Below are 20000 nucleotides of genomic sequence, written 5' to 3'. Positions count from 1 at the left end.
GCATGTAAATTCTCTGCATTTAAAATTTCTTCATGAACTACTCCACTGCATGAAATCAAATGGTATGGAATAGACGCCTTTACACCGTGACATTTGGTTGTTTACAGACTGTATAATTACTTGATCTGCTTCTTACGTTCTGTTTTAACAAGCTAATAGTTTCTGAATATATTCCACAAGACCAACTTTTCCATCGGTAATTTTATAAATAATGAAAGGATTGATGAAGATATGCCTTTTGAAACCATCCACATTTACCAGTTTGTGCACACCTTACACTCTTACGCCTAACTTCTATGATAACAGCAGCCATTTCCGATTCAGGGAGTTTGGCTTCCCCTAACCCCCCGATGAGTTGGAGGTGTATATATTCACATGTGTATGTGTGCATCTGTGAAGAGGGTGTATATATGTATCTAGACGTGTGGAAAGTGTGTGTTTGTATACTCTTGACTATAAACGTATGGACGCGTAAATATTTGTGACGGTGTATGTTTGCACAGATGACGAACTACAGGTTTGCATCTTATGAGCTTCATATTCCGAACCGAATAAAATTATCTTCATTGACTACCAGTGGCCAGAAACAATTACGATCAGGGTCTATTTTAGGCCACCGAATCCTACATACCAGTACTCCTTTATTTTAGAAGTAAACAATAATTTTGGAGGCAAATCGACACGGTCATGCAGGCTTCATCCATTTTACGCTTATATACAGTCCAATATGAGCGTCTTTGTTCCTGTATTTCATTCAAGTCAACTGGGCGAAAAAAGGGCATTAATTGCTATTCCAGAATGGGTCTGCTGCATCTAAATTTGCGTCGAGTCTCGGTTAGTGAGGCGGGTTTCTTATAGTCGGAGGGTTACCTTTTTTTTTCTTAAATAAAAGCATTCTTATAAAAGGTAATTGTAATATGCTGAATAACATTAATTTCGTGTGATCTTAGGTCTTGTGAAAATGAATGTGAATAAAAAAGTAACATTGTCTGACTCTGACATTGTGGGTGGGAGGTTGTGTCATCAAGGAAATTTATATGCAGACAAAAGAATAAATAGAATGTGTGTATGCATGGATATGTTCGCGTGCGTGTGTGTGTAACCAATGAAATGTATACATGTGTTCGCCAGCGCATGTGTGAATTAGCATTGTGGCTGCATTTCCTAAAAATATATCATTCCTCCTGTATATAGTGTGATTAACTCATTTGATTACACGGGCAAGCATAAGTGTATTTATGCCCATACTTTTTGTGCCTTTTACTTTATAAATATATAGGTCTATGTATGTATGTGTTTTTCTTTTTAGTTTCGCAGGCCTATGTTTGTATATGCATATTTTGTATCTTGTTTCAGAGGCCCACGTTTGAATATGCATATTTTTTTTCTCGTTTCACATGCCTATTTGTTTTTGTTTTTGTTTTTTCTCTCTCATTTCACGGGCCTACGTATATGTGTTTTTATTCTCTCGAATCGACTTTAAGGCAGATATCATTTTTACAAGAACAGAATACAATCACCGTCGTGGACATTGCATCAGCGACTAGACCACCTGTTGTCAAGGTCTCTCATGCAGAGCGGGAAAGGACTACCCTGTCTAAAGTCACTCTCGCGGAACACCCGATGTCTGCAATATTCAGAGAGTTGTTGGTTTAAGTTGTTTAAGTTTGTTGCATTGGAACGGCAAATATTTCGAGTTTGTGGACATAATCGCCATAATTCCAAATATATTAGCTCAGATAAAAGTGTTCAATGACGTCTTATCTATTATATATTTGATGTCTGCACAATATTATTTGATATTTGTTGAGTGATTAGCACAACTGATTAATCAGCTTTTTTTCTTAATTTTGTAAATAATCTGGTTTGCAAGAATTAGCAAACACATTTCATTAATAAGATGAACCTCTTTCAGCCACTTTATTAAGCAGGGGTTCAGGGTTCATTTAGATTTGACTACTGTTGATATCATCCCGACATTTCTCTTCCCTTTTTATGAATTGATGCTCTAGTTTTTTTCCTAGACTTACAACTTAATTTCAGAAAACACAAACACACACACGCGCGCGCGCGCTCTCATATATGTATGTATATATCAAGAGCAGCAATAATAAATAATTAAAGCAGAATTAATAGGACGTTTTTTTCCAAAACTGTGACAAAATTTCTGAAAAAAAAAAAAAATCTCCAAACAAGAAACCAAGAATCCAGTGGAATCAGGATTAAAACACGATGTTTCCGAATGAAAACAGAAAGAGACGGCACAAAACCCGATCTGCGCTTCACGGGATGTCTCGTCCGGATGAATTAGATGGCGCTACATGAAACCAGTGAAATGAAACAAGTTTAGGCTCGGGAGAAGGCGTAAAGGCGCTGAGGAGGTTCTTCACTCCTGGAATGCCTAAGATGGATCAGCGGCGGAGGGTCTGCGAATGGAGGGAGAGCTCTAATAGAAAACAGCGATGACACGATAGGGAGAATGGGTAAGTAGGAAAGATTTGTTTGTGAAGACGTGATGATGATATAAATTACAATGTCGCTGATGGTAATCGAATTAGCAATAACATAGTAATAATAGTGGCTGTGAAGATGACGTAAGGAGAGTTGCGCACAAAAGTCAAATACAGGCAGATATCTTTATGCGCGAAAATCAATCTCCAAGCAAGAACCGGTGAGAAGCAGAAGGTCGCTGCAGACATTTTCTGACGCTTTGAATTTTCCCCGTTGTTTTTTTTTTTTTCTTCTTCTTCTTCTTTCTTTCTTTTTAACTTTCTTCCCAACGTGGCGAGTTAGAATCCACATGCGCGCGCAGACGAACAGACACACTGCAATCCTTATATCCTCCCATTTACACACAGTTCGGCCGCGAGGACCTGCATCCCCGAGCCCGAACGAGAGCGGCGTTGGAGAAGAGAAGGCGAGAAGCTAACGCCCTCACTCGCGCCGAACTTGGTGTTGATTAAAGAGGGGAACCAACTCGGAATGGCTGCTCGGGCACTCTCGCCAGCACTCACATTCACACTTCCCTCGCTCGTCTTCTCATTACACCCATAGCGCTCGTGTTGATAAAGAATCGCGACTAATTACGGCCAAAACATTTATAATGAAATTTAATTAACATTTCAAATTCCATCCTGTAAATTACTCCCGCGCTGGTGGAGGTAATCTGCATCTCCTACCCGCCTCTTTTGCTGCTTTTTTTTTTTTTTTTTACATTCTTCCGTTTTATCTTCACTCGATTTCCCTTCTTGTCTGTTTTCGTTCTCTCGCTCTTTTTCGTTATTTCTAAATCTCTTTCGTTGTCATTATCTCTGTTTATTTCGTTCTTTAGGGCTCTTGTTTTTGTTTTGTTTTTTTTTGTTATCCTCTCTCTCTCTCTCTCTCTCTCTCTCTCTCTCTCTCTCTCTCTCTCTCTCTCTCTCTCTCTCTCTCTCTCTCTCTCTCTCTCTCTTTCTCTTTCTCTTTCTCTTTCATCGTCTGCATATCTGTTTCATTCTCTCTCTATCTATCTATCTATCTATTAGTCTGTCTATATCTATATATCTTTTCTTTTTCCCTTCCCCTCCCTGTCACTCCCCCCCCTCTCCCCCCCCCCTCTCTCTCTCTCTCTCTCTCTCTCTCTCTCTCTCTCTCTCTCTCTCTCTCTCTCTCTCTCTCTCCCCAATCTCCTCTTCCCTCTCACTCCCCTCCCTTACCTCCTCTTCCCTCTCCCTCCCCTCCCCTACCTCCTCCTCCCTCTCCCTCTACCCCCCCCCCCCCTCTCTTTCTCCCTCCCCCCGTTTCTCTCTCACTCACTCTCTCCCCCACTCTCTCTCTCACTCTCAATCCCCTCCTCTCCCTCTTTCCCATGACTATTCCTTCTAATTCTTCCCTCTACCTCCTCCTCTCTCTCTCTCTCTCTCTCTCTCTCTCTCTCTCTCTCTCTCTCTCTCTCTCTCTCTCTCTCTCTCTCTCTCTCTCTCTCTCTCTCTCTCGCTCTCTCTCTCTCTCTCTCGCTCTCTCTCTCTCTCTCTCTCTCTCTCTCTCTCTCTATCTCTCTCTCTCTCTCTCTCTCTCTCTCTCTCTCTCTCTCTCTCTCTCTCTCTCTCTCTCCTCTCTCTCTTAAAACAAATAGATAAAAAAAAAAAAAAATCTGCTTCAGAAACAGGACAACAATCTATCATGTGCTTATCTTAGCCGTAAACCTGCGTCACCCGGGCACCTTTATGGGGACTTAAAACTTTTTTTAATGAAGCCATTGGTACATAATCATTGTGTAAATGGGAACGTGAAGTAAGAGGGAGAGAGAGGGGGTAGGGAGAGACATAAAGTAGAGATAAAGAAGTAAAGGAGAGAGAGAAGGAGAGAGAGAGAGATGACCAAGTTGCATGTGAGATCAAACGAACAAAACTGAATTAAGGCAGACAGTTGATTGACTTGCTTCACAATGCTTGAATACAATATTGATTCAAACTGTTCCAACATATAGTGCGAGGGGGAAATTTCGTCCATATTTTAAAATCACTTCACTTTTTAGCAATACATTTTTTTCTGGCATCAAAAAGTTATTTATTTAAGTTTGAATTAGCAAAACCACATATCAGTCTCCTAAAGTTGATTCTCAGCCACATATCAATCAGACAAAGTGGATTATCAAAACCGGAAGCTCAGAAAAAAAAATCATATCAGCCTGCCAGTCGTTCATCAACCAAAGGTAATTCCCACCACGTATCAGTCTGCCAGAGTTGACTTTCAAAACCCGATTTCGCAAAACTTCCCTGTGAAATATATACTACTGCTCTTTGCCGGAAGAAGAATCTGAATCACGTGCCTGAATAAAGAGTTTTATAGCCTTAATTCCCTAACTCAAGCGCGCCACGGTCCAAAGAGACCACCGGGTCATTTCACTTATGACAATCTTCTGCACGATCTCGATACAAACTGTGGTGGATGAGAAGTTGCAAATCCGTTCGGAGATTTGGAAAAGTCGAGTGTTTATGGCTTTTATATTGTTTTTGGTGTTTATATAAAAGCGAAGAATCTCGTTAGATTAGTTTGAATTACTTTGATGATTCTTTTTAGCAATAGATTTTGACGCAAAGAAGGGCAACGATTGAGTAGCTCATTTTGGTAATCATGTGGGCGAAACGCCATCTTCTGATATTCAGACTCCTGTGTTTTGATAGCACTGTAGGAAATTGTATTAACAGTTATCAAAATACCATTTCAAGGGGTCGTTTATCTACTTCATATTTTTGTTACGGAATTTACCATTGGAAAACAAAACGAGGATAATTGCAAAGAAGAGTGTCATGGTCGAAATGAAACCCCGCAGAAATAAATAACATTTCAGAAATCCAATACGGAATCAATATTGCATCGTTAAACTGAACAATTGCCGTGGACTTAATGATTTCACAATTATAAGTGGCCTAGAATGATATATTAAGGTATAGATCACACGCAGAGCCCAACACACGCAAATAAACGAACGCGCACACACACACACACACACACACACACACACACACACACACACACACACACACACACACACACACACACACACACACACACACACACACACACACACGATATACGCCTCGGTAGCTTAAGCACAAGCTAATTTAGGCCTTATAGAGGGAAAGTACGGAAAATGAGGGTCTTAAAGCTTAATTTACCAAGTATACAATGGCATCATTTTGTGTAGTTTTAGAACCGTAAAATTTATATAAGATAATACAAAAGGAGAAAGATTTGTTTAATAGATATAGGGATTAGTTTGGGTGAAAAAATACATAACACCGTTGAATGAAATGTGTGTGTGTGTGATCATGTTAACTTTACGTATACTAGTACAATTCTAGGTTATATTTTTGGGATTACATTTCCCGCTTCCATTTTTACCCAACTACATTGAACTTGTTAAAAACAAAAGATAATCCATTTTGATCTCCCAAGAAAAAATAATTCACCAAACTATATGTTATTGCATTAGTTCTGCAACATACAACTTTTTTTAGTACTTTTCAGAATAAATATAATAGTTTACATTGTACTATTCTTCAGCATCTTAAATCTTAAACGGGACTATTGTTTAATAAACTATCAATATTCTCTTTGTTACGCTAAACCAAACAGTTATTTGAACTGTAACGATGGATGCTATAGTAACCATTGCTTAAAACACCTGAAAACTGGGGCTAAAGGAATTTTTGGAATACATTATATATACATCAAATTGTGGCTTTTTTCTTTTCCTGCGTATCCTTCGTATCCTTGGCACATTTTTCCACAATCCTTTGTTCCCAGTTTGCTTCTCCCTCTGCGATTTTTTCCCTCGCAAGTTCCTTCTCTTTTATTTACCTCCATCACTTCTTTTCCATCTGATCGCTCTTCCTTTGTTTTCATCGGTCTCTTCCCTCCTCATATCCCACACACTTCACTAGCTAAAGTTTTTTTTTCGATTCTCAGACGAAGACAAAGAGTTTTAGCGCTCTTCCATTCTTCGCGTAGGTAAACAATCATCATTTTCACGTTAGGGAGTGAAGATCTCCTGTCAGTCTGTCTACGTTATGGAGGCTACCAGCACGGTGCTCCTGATTGATTTTGGCATCTGGATATTACGGCGAGCGGCCAATCAGTGAAAGGGCTTTAGGTATCATATTCCTTGCTATATTTTAGAGAGATAAGTGTATGTTTGTCCACTTTTTCCGCTCGACGGGTGGTTATCAATGATGGTCCGCTGACGTGAACAGCTGAGGTATTATCTGTAGCTCATCACATCGTGGGATTAAGCTGATTAACGATGGCAGCGCGCTGACATGTGTCACATCGTGATTGGTAATATGCTATCATATACATGCGGCATCCTATTTGGGGGGCGCGATGCATTTGCATATATGATTAGGAAAGTGGCCTTATGGCAGAATTCTGGCTTGATATTATATAAACAGCTTGCACTATATTGATTGTACGTCTGATCAAGAATAAACTTAACATCGAGCTTGTAAGAAAATGTATATTTCCTTTTTATTATTGCTGAGATTGGCTGTGATGAAGTGAGTGCTTCATATTATATATCAGCGATAAGATAATTATTTTCACTGGCTATATTAGAAGTAGAAGTGCATTTTAGTTTGGTTATATTCTCATTTCTTTAAAGTGTTTTGCAGGAAATTCTCCTGGATGGGGACTACTCCACGTGACACTGAGAACCACGTAAGGAGAGTGATTGTCTGATATCTTCCCTCCTCAAAAACTTCCAATAATGAGAAAATTTGAGCAACAGTCCCCTTTTAGATCCCTCATTCTTGCTGTCCCTTAACTTTTAATGAAAAGGGTCCTTTGGGGACATAAACTTTTGTTCGACGAAATAGGAAAAATAGTTTTACAACAAAGTTCGAGGTAGTATGTTAATGATGCTCCCTAAGGAACTCCCATCCCGTGATAATGTGCTTTCCAGATTTTATATCTAAAAGCAAGATTACTCCGTGCTAAGTATGCTTGTTATTAACTTTTGGGTGGTATTTATACGGCCAGGCTGGACAGATCTTGCTCATGGTCATTTGTTTCCTGGCCGGTTAAACGGATGTGTTCTAAACAATATTTCTTTTACAGTCCTTTTTTTTTTTTTTTTTTTTTTTTTTTTTTTTTTTTTTTTATCCGGGATGCAGTGCGTTCGAATTCCCCAATTCATCGCTCGCATGCAGATCCAGGAGGGATATGGAGTGCATGAAAAAGGGCGAGGGAGAGAGAGGGAATGGTGAATAGGAAAGAGAGTGAAAGAAAGGAGAAACTCTTAAATATAAAGAGAGATAAACATATAGAAAACAAGAGGATAGAGAAAGAGAGAGAAGAGAGGGAAACCAAAGATAGTGAGAAAGAGAAAAGAGAGTAGGAGAGAAGGAGAGAGTAAGCGAGAGAGAGGTGGAGAGGGAAAGAGTAAGAGGGAGAGATAGAGAGAAAGAGGCCAAGATATAACAAAAACAACATAGAAAAACAAAGAAAAATAAGAGATCACGGGAGAGGGAAAGAGAGAGAAATGACACAACAGTCACTTATCGCCAAATTGAATACAATTTCATCTTCCCTGACTTCCGTGACAAAAGCATTTTTTTTAATCGAACTGGACTCGCTGTCTCATTCCCTCAGCGACTCCGGTACTTTACCCCTCCCTCACAAACGCAAATTTATTACTGCAGCTTCGAAAAAAAATGCTTGGTCGTTAGCGTGGTAGAAACGGACTGACCGTGACAGAAAACTTGAACGTAGGCTTGATGTACGTCGGATGGTTGCGCTCCGTGGGCACGTATCTGTAGAACTCGGTGCCGTTGTGGTACCACTTGAGCGAGTAGAGGCGCGTCGCCCGCAGGTCGTACGAGCAGCTCAGGGTGGCCTGACCTCCTGCGAAGGCGTACAGGGGCACGTCCACGCCTCGGAGGATATCTCCTGCGGCGCCTGGAAACGACGAGAGATAATGACGATAATGGGCTGTCCAGGAGGCGGAGGTATAGATTTTGCAATCTGGGAATGCTGTATACTTGATTCTCGAATAGTTTGAGTGGCGATGTGCACACACACACACATACATACACACACACACACACACACACACACACACACACACACACACACACACACACACACACACACACACACACACATACACACATATACATACACATACATACACATACATACATACATACATATATATATATATATATATATATATTTATATGTGTGTACGTATATATATATATATATATATGTTTATATATATATATATTTATTTATATTTATATCTATATATATATGTATGTTTATATATATATATATATATATATATATATATATATATATATATATATGTATATAAATATATTTATTCATTTACTTATTTTTATATTTATATTATTTTATGTATATATATTTATACGTATATATGTCTACATATATATGTTTATATATATATATATATATATATATATATATGTATATATGTAAATGTTTATTTATATATAAATGTATATATCTTTATATATATATATATGTTTATATGTGTATATATATACATATATAAAAAAAATTATGTATATATATAATATAAACACACACACACACACACACACACACACACACACACACACACACACACACACACACACACACACACATATATATGTGTGTGTGTGTTTATATTTTACATATACATATACATATATACATATATATATATATATATATATATATATATATATATATACGCACACATATTCATACATACATACATGCCTATATGTATATATATATATATATATATATATATATATATATATATATGTTTATTTATATTTATATATATGTATGTATATATATATATATATATGTTTATATATGTATATATCTATCTATTTGTTTATTTATATTTATATATACATACACACACACACATATATATGTATATAGATTGCCAATGACAACAGTAGGTTGTGGAATAATAATAGTGACTGTAATGAAAACTGTAGTAATATGTGTTTATGCCAATGAGAAAAATATCATCAATAATAGCAACAGTAATAATGATTAAAAGGATAATAATGATAATGGATATAAGGGTAAGGATAGCAATGATTATTATGGTTAGTTTTAATAATGATGATAATGATAATGAAGATAGTGATAATGCCGATGATAAAGATAATGATAATGATGGTAATGATGAAAAGAAAAATAACAGGAATAATGATAATACTGATTCTACTAATAGGTGCAGTAATGGTGGTGATGAGGAAAATGATGGTGATAATGATTCCGTTTCCGATTAATGATAATAATATTGAAGATGGCTTTAAAATAAGAACAACGATAATGATACTTGTAATAATAACAACAGTACATTTCACCCTCATATAATACTGTCGCCCCGCTTCCGTGTACAGACCCGCCCCGCTTATACAAGCAAGCACTCGCAAACACAATTTTCCTCCGTGGTAAGTGACCAATACTCCCCTTCTCCCGACCGAGTGTAGGCGCTGTCTCTCAGCTCAGGCCGTCTTGTTTACGCCTTCATAGATCGTGTTAAGTTCCATCAGGTTCCCGAGCTTGTGATTTGTTTAGCGGCGGAGTGGATGACGTCGGCGGTGCGGTCTGATTAAAGTCGTTTTCCTTCGCGGTGTTTGGGCGTTTTGTGTGTGAGTGTCTTTAGTAGTTACTTTATTGTTATGTGAGTGTGTTTTTAGTAGTTTTTATGTGAGTGTATTTTTAGTTAGTGAGTGTGTTTTTAGTAGTTACTTTATTGTTATGTAAATTTATCGTTTGTTGGTATATTACTTTATTGTTATTATTTGTTTGTATATCATTTCATTGTTATTATTTGTCGTTTTATTGTTTCTTAGTTATTGTTTACTGTTTCTTATCTTTAGAAAAGCAATCTATTTTCGTTTTATTTCAATCTAGCTATTTACCTATTTCTAAGACGCTTTCGACCAGGCAGGCAATTCAGCGAAAGATACTAGAGAGACAAACAAAGAAAGATTCACTCGCAGTCATCGGTTAAACAAGAAAATTAATTAATGAAATGTGATATCAAAGTAACATACGAGGAAGGACGCAAAACATGGATAGAAATATGATAATTGTCGTTCACGTTACTATTACTTTCATTCTCCTCATGCAAGAGAATGGTGAAGATGATATTATCATTATTAAGGTTATCATTGTTATTATTGTTGCCATCATCATTATCATCATTATCATTATAATTATTATGACTATTATTATTATTATTATTATTATTATTATTAATATTATTATTGTTTTTATTGTTATGATTATTGGTGGTGGTGTTATTGTTGCTATTATTGTTATTATTATTATTATTATTATTATTATTATTATTATAATCATAGTTATCGTCATCGTCATCTTCATCGTCGTCATCATCGTCATCGTCATCCTCATCTTCATCTTCATTGTCATCGTTATCATCATTATCGATCCTCATCCTCATTATTGCTATAATCATGATCATTATTAGTAGTAATTGCTATTTCTGTTATCTTTATTAGCGTTGTTCTGATATTATTATTATGGTCGCAATTATTTTTCCATTTGTTATGATTATTGTTATTATTCTTGTTATCATTATCATCATCATCACTATGACCATTATTATCATTATAATAGTAATAGCAGTAGTATTGTTATTAATATCATTATTATTATCTTTCTTGATATTGTTGTTATTATGATCGCTATAATTGTTTTGATTTGTTCTCCTCACCATCATCATCATTATTGTCATCACTAATATTGCTGTTGTTACAACGCCATCACCACCACCGGTGAGTTCAACAAGAACATTACCATTACCATACCATACCATTCCTACTTTTATTGTTACTATTATTATTGTCATGATTCAGGAAAGCCTATGACGTTGCACTGAGACAAGATGTTGCAACTATTTACAATTTCCAGTAGTGACACCGGGATGCAACAGAGTGTTGGGTTATATAAAAGCCAGGTTCGTTTCGCTTCAGAGCTTTCGCGAATCCTTTTTATGTGAAAAATGACCGCCAGAGGGAGAGGGAGGAGGAGGAGGAGGGGAGGGAGAGAGAATGTGAGGGAGAAGGAAAAATAGAGGGAATGGGAGAGGAAGACAGATGTGGGGGGATGGAAGGGGGAAACATGGAAGAGGGAAGATAAGGAAAGCGGAAGAAAGGGAGAGGGTGTAAAGGAAAGAATGGATGTGTGAGGGAAAGGGAGAGAGAAAGAGAGAGATAGGGAGGAAGGGAGAGGGAAAGAGAGAGGAAGAAAAGGAGAAGGAAAGACTAAAATAAAGATGAACAAGTATCTATAGAGAGAAATAAACAGAGACAGAGACACAGACATTGAACGAAAGTGCGTGCGTGCGTGCGTGTGTTCATACCAGTTAATGCCAACCTTGCCAGAGGAACGACGAGACAATCTTAACTAGAAGTACTAAAGGCTGACTGAAATTTCACGAGTATTCATTGTTTGTTTGTTAGATATGCCATTAATACTTTTATAGTAATCTTGATCTCTGCTTATATCATTATCACTTGTATTATCCACTTGAACGATAAAAAATGACAGTGATATTATTATTATTGTTGTTGTTGTTGTTGTTGCCGATGATTTGGTTTTAGTTGCTGTTGCTGTTATTAAAACACAATGCTATCAGACGTCACAGATATGCTCTCTTTTTGCCTCTTCAAATATGTCAGGTGAATTACTATTAATCTTTAATTCATATCATTATTATTATCGTTATGAACAATACAAAATGCCAGACGTTGTTATTATTATCGTTATTAAAGAAATATTTATTTCAGTCTTCACAGATATGCTGTCTTTTTGCCTGTTCATATCTATTTGTCTGTCTGTCGATCTGCCTATCTATGTGTCTGTCTGCCTATATATATATTTATATGCATGTATGTGCATGCGTATATGTAAGTGTATGCGTATGCGTATGCGTTACGTGTATGTGTATACATATATGTGTATGTGTTCGTAGATGTGCATGTGTATGTATGTGCGTGCGAACGTTCATGTGCATGTACATGTATGTGTGCATGTGTGCACGCGCGCATCCCTCCCCCATTCCCATCTTATCCTGGCACATCCAACACAAGTTTAACGTTGAGGCACCAAAAATAACAGGGAAAAACGGAAGGGGAACAGGAAATAAGAGGTCTGTGTGTGTGTGGGAGAGAGAGAGAGAGAGAGAGAGAGAGGGGGGGGGAGGGGGGGAGACAGAAACAGGCAGACAGACATACAGATAGATAGGTAGGCAGAGCCAATGCCACAGACAGAGAGACAGAGAAAGCGAGAAACAAACAGAGTGAGGGAGAAAGGGCCCAAGACAGAGACAGAGACACACAGTCGATCAAACAGGAACCGATTCGCGACATCAAGGGAGTGGCCGCGGACAGACAAACCGAATCAACACACGGGCGTAATTAACACCCACCTGAGAGCCCTAAACCTAACCGCCCTTTGCCGTGTTAGCGCCAGGAAGCCCTCGTGATCGTAGAACCATTATAACGGGCGTCGCTAATGGTAAGGGGGCGATGGGGCGGAAATGGAAAACTCAGAACTCAAATCTCTGTGAATTTTCTGTGTTTTTTTCTGTTTGTTTGTTGCTTTAGTTTAGTCGTTTCTTTCTTTCTATCTCTTTTTTCTTTCCTTTTTTTGTGTCTATCTTTGTGTCTAGGTCTATGTATGATGTTATTCTGTACATTTGTCTTTAGATTTCTGTCTCCCTGTCAATCTGTCTACAAGAAAATAACAGAAATGGACTAATTACAGTCGCATTAGCAGCAGTAGTATATCTTTACCAAGGTTGTCAGAAAAAAAATCAGGGTTATATAGTTGCTTGACTGAGGTATCGCCAGCAGTTCTTGCGCGGTGGCTTGCAGTGCCTGAACGGAACCCGACCATCAACACTGAAGATTACTTTTCTTAGTGGAATGAACTACGAATTGGAGGTCGCAGAGAAATGTATAAAAAACGAGGCACCGCGAGTGAAAGCCGTGCGGTTCAGTAACGATTGGAGACGCTGGTATGGCTATGAGGAGAGGATTGGAGGCCAACATCTATGAAAAAAAAACAACGTAGTAGAAGCATCAACAGCATAATGATAGTAGCCGTTATGGTACTAGTGATACATTGAAGGTAGTACCGTCATGGTATCATCACAGAAATCAGCCTCCCTAATCTCCATGGACACATCCCATATCCTACGAGAAGAGATCTGCTGTCGATAACCTAATATAATAGCTCCACAGTTTTTAGCCCATCTTAATGGACAATCTTAACTGCTCCTTCATAACCAGCGACGACAACCATTAAGGACGAAAGACTTCGGCGTTTATGTTCATTACTCCGGCTTATTTAGAATCCCCGGCGTTATCTAAGCTTCCGCGAATAATTCTCAGGCAAAGGGAATGCAAGGAGCCCCAAGACGAACCACGGATGGATCATTTTTTGTATACGCTCGTAGACGCATTTTGTTTTCTGTATGTATATGCAATTGGGTGTATTCCAAAGGGATTACACTGTCGCATGTATTTATTTAGAAATATATACATATATGCAAACGTGTAATTGCATAAGTTCACAGTCAAAATAAAAGATAAATAGATGTTCTCCAGGCACGCAAAAAAATTAAACATCAACGCATATTCATACTGACAAAACATACCCTAGATCGCGCGCACGCTCACTCATAGATATAGATAGATAGATGGGTCGATAGACTGACAGATAGAGGGGTCGACAGATAGACAGACATATATGAGCATGCAATTAAACAAATCCAGAAACTGCATGCTTATGAAGTCTGATATAAGCCTCATGTTCTACCATAACGAATTACGAGGTATCTGTGGAAACATGATAAACTTATACTTTTACAGATAGCAGCATAAACTGCGATGCTGGGGAAATTTTAATGGCAAAAAAACTGCATGCATCTAGACGTAGTGCTTACTGCAGTGAACTTATGGCCCTTAAAATTTCAGAGCTTCATGGAGACTGGACTGGTGACTGTGCAAATGTACATGCGCTCTTGAAGTAACTGGAATGGTTGGATGTAACTGTGCATGTAAAAATGTGTGTATGTGTGTGTTTTAATATGTGTGCATGTGTGTATGTGTGTGTGTGTTTGAATACGTGTGCGTAAGAAATGTTGCAATTATAAATGTGTACGCGACTGTAGGTTGTGTCTCTGCATGCGGATTAAAAGCTCACAACACATTTACATAAATGATATTTGTAAGAACTGCAATAAATATTAGATATGCGATTGCACCCACTGCAGCACTGTCTCACTTTCCCTGTTGTGCTAAATAGCAATGCTTAGAAATGGGAATTATTACTGAAAACTTTAAAAATTCTATACCACAAACAAAACAACTATGCAAGAAAACTACATTTAAGATTAAAGAGCAGAGGCTTGCTCCAGACAATCCCAGGTAAAGAAAACAGTACGCGATGCATAAAAGGGTAAACAATGAGAAGAGTAGAAGAGAGAAGAAAAAGGAGTGGAAAGTGAATAATAGCGAGAAAAAAAAAGGTGAAATGAGTAAGAGAGACAAAAACAGTTAGAGAGAATGAAAGTGGGAGAGAGGACGAGAGCGAAAAATAAAAAAGAGAGACACTGAAGAAGAAAGAGGGGGAAAAAGAGAAATAACGATGGGGAAATTAAGAGAGAGATAGATAAATGAAAGGAGAAATAAAATGAGAGATGAAAGGAAAGAAGAAGAGAGAGAGGTTAGAGCGGGAAACAAAGGAAGAAAGAAGGAGAAAGAGAAAGAAACGAATAACGCTCAAAGGAAAAATTAAAACTAAGGCTCTGTATTAATTTCCTTATCCTTGGCCAAATTTATTCCTTCATCAGTATCTCGGGAGAAATCTTCAATCTAAGAAAAAAACATGTATTGTCTGATACCTTGGGTTTTGTAAACGGGAGCAAAGGGAAAACAAGTGGGAAATTGCCGGTTCGAATAGCACCAATGATAAAAATGCGTGCACATACATACATAAAGAGATAAATACATATATATATATATATATATATATATATATATATACACATATATATATATGCACATTTATATACATATACATGTGTGTATATATACTTACATGCATATATACATACATATATATATATATATATATATATATATATATATATATATAAATATATATATATACATATATGTATATGTATCTATATAAACATAATATATATATATATATATATATATATATATATATATATATTATGTATATACAGATACATATACATACATATATATATATATATATATATATATATATATATATATATATATATATATATATATATATATATGTATACACGTGTCTATATATATATATATGTATATATATATATGTATATATGTATGTAAGTATATATACACACATGTATATGTATATAAATGTGCATATATATATATATATATATATATATATATATATATATATATATATATATATATATATATATGTATGTACATATGACTATACATACATGCATATATACGTATGTGTGTGTGTGCGTGTGTGTCTGTGTCTGTGTGTGTGTGTGTGTGTGTGTGTGTGTGTGTGTGTGTGTGTGTTTGTGTGTTTGTGCATATACATATATATACATATATGCAAATACATATGTATGTATAGAAATATATATATGTGTCTGTATATATGTATATATATGTTATGTATATTCATATATACATATGTGTATATATGTATATATATGCATATATAATATATATATGTGTGTGTGTGTATATGTATATATGTGTGTATATATGTATATATGTGTGTATGTATGTATATATGTGTGTGTATACATAAGTGTGGGCGCGCGCGCGCACTTATGTGTGTGTGTGTGTGTGTGTGTGCGTGCGTGTGTGTGCGTGCGTGTATGCATATATATGTGTGAGTGTATGTATGTATATATATATATACACATATATATATATGTGTGTGTGTGTGTGTGTCTATGTATGTATGTGTGTGTTTGTGTGTATAGTATATATATATGTATATATATATATATATATGTATATATATATACCTGTGTGTGTGTGTGTGTGTGTGTGTGTGTGTGTGTTTGTATATATGTGTACATATGTGTGTGTGTATATATATATATATATATATATATATATGTATATATATATATATGTATATATATATGGATATGTTTATATATCCATATATATACGGATATGTATGTGTATATATATAAAATACATATATTTATATATACACATACACACACATGTATGTGTGTATATATACATGTATGTATAAATGTGTGGGTGTATATAAATATATGTATATATATATATATAAATAAATATATATGTGTGTGTGTGTGTGTGTGTAAATATATGTGTGTATGTGTATGTATATATATATGTGTGTGTGTGTGTGTGTGTGTGTTTAAATCCATACACACACACACACATTTCAGTTCACATTCAGCGCAATTCTGGCTTTTCTCGGCAAATGTGAATGTGCTCTTGTTCCTGTAAATATACAGTGTGCTTGTTTTTCTATTCTTTTCTTTTTTTATCTACTACTATGTCTCGATTACTCTTACACACACACACACACACACACACACACACACACACACACACACACACACACACACACATACACACACACACACATACACACAAACACCTTGAGGATCTCATTTTTGCCTCTAATAACCTGTATAAAGATAACGAAAGTAATTTATAATAAGATACGTAAAGTGTGTAAAAGTAAAACATTAATCTAGGCCAAAGACGTTGAGCAATACAAGGACCACAACAGTAACTTGAAGCGAAAGGCGAAAGTATTCTTGGAAATAATTGAAATCCATTCCTAAAAAGGAGAAGTAATTGCATTCCAAGAATTACAATGCGAAAAGGACATGATACGGTAGGATTATATTTCGAGACACGTGCCCGCCCCCATAATTTTATCACACACACACACACACACACACACACACACACACACGCATGCACGCACACCGCTGCATGTTATACACTGCTCATATCCCGTTCTAGGAGACCGGGATATGAGCCCTACAAGAGTATGATAGAAGGCGAGCTTAGGATTTATGGTAGACAACCTTGACTCTTACGGAAGAGTAATGATGGAGTGTGGCCACGCCTCCCAGGAGCGAGATGTTGCTCCCTGACAGTCATTGGTGAATAAAGGTAGTGCTACAACAATACATGCCTCTTGCGGAAGGCGATAGACAACACTTCATTAGAATGTCAAGTGTGGCAAGAAGAGATGAATAATCAGGTAAGGCAATGTTCATGCGTATATTCATTTTTATATGTGTGTGATGATACGTGTGTGACAAACATGTAAGATTTACTAAAGTGCGTGGAATATAACAATAGATACATAGCATAATATTCTTAGGCTTATTTCAACAATATGATATAGATATAGCTGGGTTGTGCGTACATACATCCGCACACTTTCGGATACCAAATTCAAAATTGTCATTTACAGATATTTGGGAAATAATAGCTAATGCATATAGCAAAGCTATGATATATAGAATAAGATCTCTGATAATGATGATAATTATTATGATATCAGTAGTTTAAAAATAAGTGAATTTTAGTTTCATGTCTGAGGAGAAAGAGGAAATGAAGAGACAGAGCAGCAAAGTGTAAAAGGTGACAGATTAGGACTAGCAAACGAAAACAATTACAGGTAAGGTCAAGTCGAAGTCTCAGGTAGAATTTGGGAAGATAGGGTGGCATGAGGCAGCAGTCTGAGAGTGTGGGCAGCTAGGAAACTACACGAGGAAGAAAACCGCGATTCTCTCATTTTGTCAATACGGTAGAGTGTTTTCCCTGATGATAACGATATTGCTGATAATAATAGCAATGGTAATGATAATAATTATGATGATAATAGTAATAATGATACAAATAATAGTAATAATGATACAAATAATAGTAATAATGATACAAATAATAGTAATAATAACAATTATAATGGTAATAACAGTCGTGATAATAATAACAATATGCATGATAACCATCATATCAATAGTAATTATAATAATGATAATGATTATTCATAAAACAATATTGATAACTGCAACAGGGTATCACAATGCAATAGGCAAGTGCTTACTTTCTTACCAAATTATGTGTCTGGAACGTTTACGTTTCTCAAACAATAAAAAACATTAGATAATTCCGGGTGTTACGTAGTAATACGACCGTAATATGCACCACAATAAAGGAATTATCCCAAAACTGGTTCGTTAATAAAAATGTATCGGCGTATCGTTTTCGAAGAATAACATGCACTCCGGTGATTAAGAGCGTCTCGTATGGCTATTTCATGACGGTCATGATCAGCGGGAAAAATACAAGCTTCCTGTTTTACGTGTTTATTGACTGATGCAATTTAAAGATTTAATTCGGTTTGCATATACTTTTTACATTTTTGAAATTATATTCCGGCATAAGCTTAGTTTTATCAGAACAGGTAACTCGATGATGATAAGCAAATATTTTTTGTAATAGGTTTCCACAAAAATAAATATACGAACTAACAATACACACACACACACACACACACACACACACACACACACACACACACACACACACACACACACACACACACACACATATATATATATATATATATAAAATTAAACATATATACACTTATGTGCGTGTGAAATGCATTAAGACGGGGTCCCAGTATAGCGTTTTACTTTGCTCAGTTCAGATTTCATGTTGGCAACACTAAAACGCAAACACTAAATTTCGAGCTTTTCACTCAGGCACCCGAACAGTTTATAATTATATGATTAATAATACATATATATTTGCTTCACATATACTTAATGATAAATCAGAGTGAATTTGCTTAAGAGCATATTAAACAAGCTTATATAGTTCAAAGGGCTATACTGAGAAACAGGGAGGGAAAGTAGGAGAGAAGAAGTGTTTGCCTACAGAAATACAGCTGTCAGTAACGTCAACAGAAAATCCTTTATCAGTCTATTGCTTTTTATTTCAAGTTTTCGTGTAACAACAGAACACTTGGTACTCGTTATTATGTTTCATTCTGCTGAGGCATGTTCCACCCTCATTTAAGTTCTGCTGCTTCTGATAAGTATATTTCAAAGGATCAGGCCACAGTGATAGTGTAACTCAAGGACAGCGTGATAAGGTAGACCTCAAAACAGTATATTATCACAATTTGAAAAGTCGTAATGATCTGTTAGGAATTTCGGAGGGTTTTTATGTAAATTAGTAATTAGTTTTTGAGTCAATATACTTTATTTTGATCTTATATTGTGTTTGAGTCTGTGATGTTACAGAATACGGATCATTTAGTGTAAAATCCACCCAATGATAGGATTGTGTGTGTGTGTGTTAGTAAAGTAGCTTAGGTATATGTTAGTG

General features: G+C 36.2%; 1 protein-coding gene across 1 annotated transcript in view; it reads right to left on the bottom strand.

The window, feature by feature from the left end:
• Window positions 1-4172: 4172 nt before the first annotated feature.
• Window positions 4173-20000, bottom strand: part of LOC125026238 — a 29582-nt gene continuing 13754 nt past the window's right edge. The window contains exons 2-5 of the mRNA XM_047614540.1: window positions 8231-8439; window positions 5344-5411; window positions 5044-5167; window positions 4173-4184 (exon numbers count right to left, since the gene is read on the bottom strand). Of these exons, the coding sequence (XP_047470496.1) occupies window positions 4173-4184; window positions 5044-5167; window positions 5344-5411; window positions 8231-8439 (413 nt within the window). The remainder of the gene's footprint in view (window positions 4185-5043; window positions 5168-5343; window positions 5412-8230; window positions 8440-20000) is intronic.

The sequence above is a fragment of the Penaeus chinensis genome, chromosome 6 (genome assembly GCF_019202785.1).
Source record: "Penaeus chinensis breed Huanghai No. 1 chromosome 6, ASM1920278v2, whole genome shotgun sequence".
NCBI classification, from domain to species: Eukaryota; Metazoa; Arthropoda; class Malacostraca; order Decapoda; family Penaeidae; genus Penaeus; species Penaeus chinensis.
Note: the sequence above shows the minus strand (reverse complement) of the source record. Positions and strands in the feature narration are given on the sequence as shown.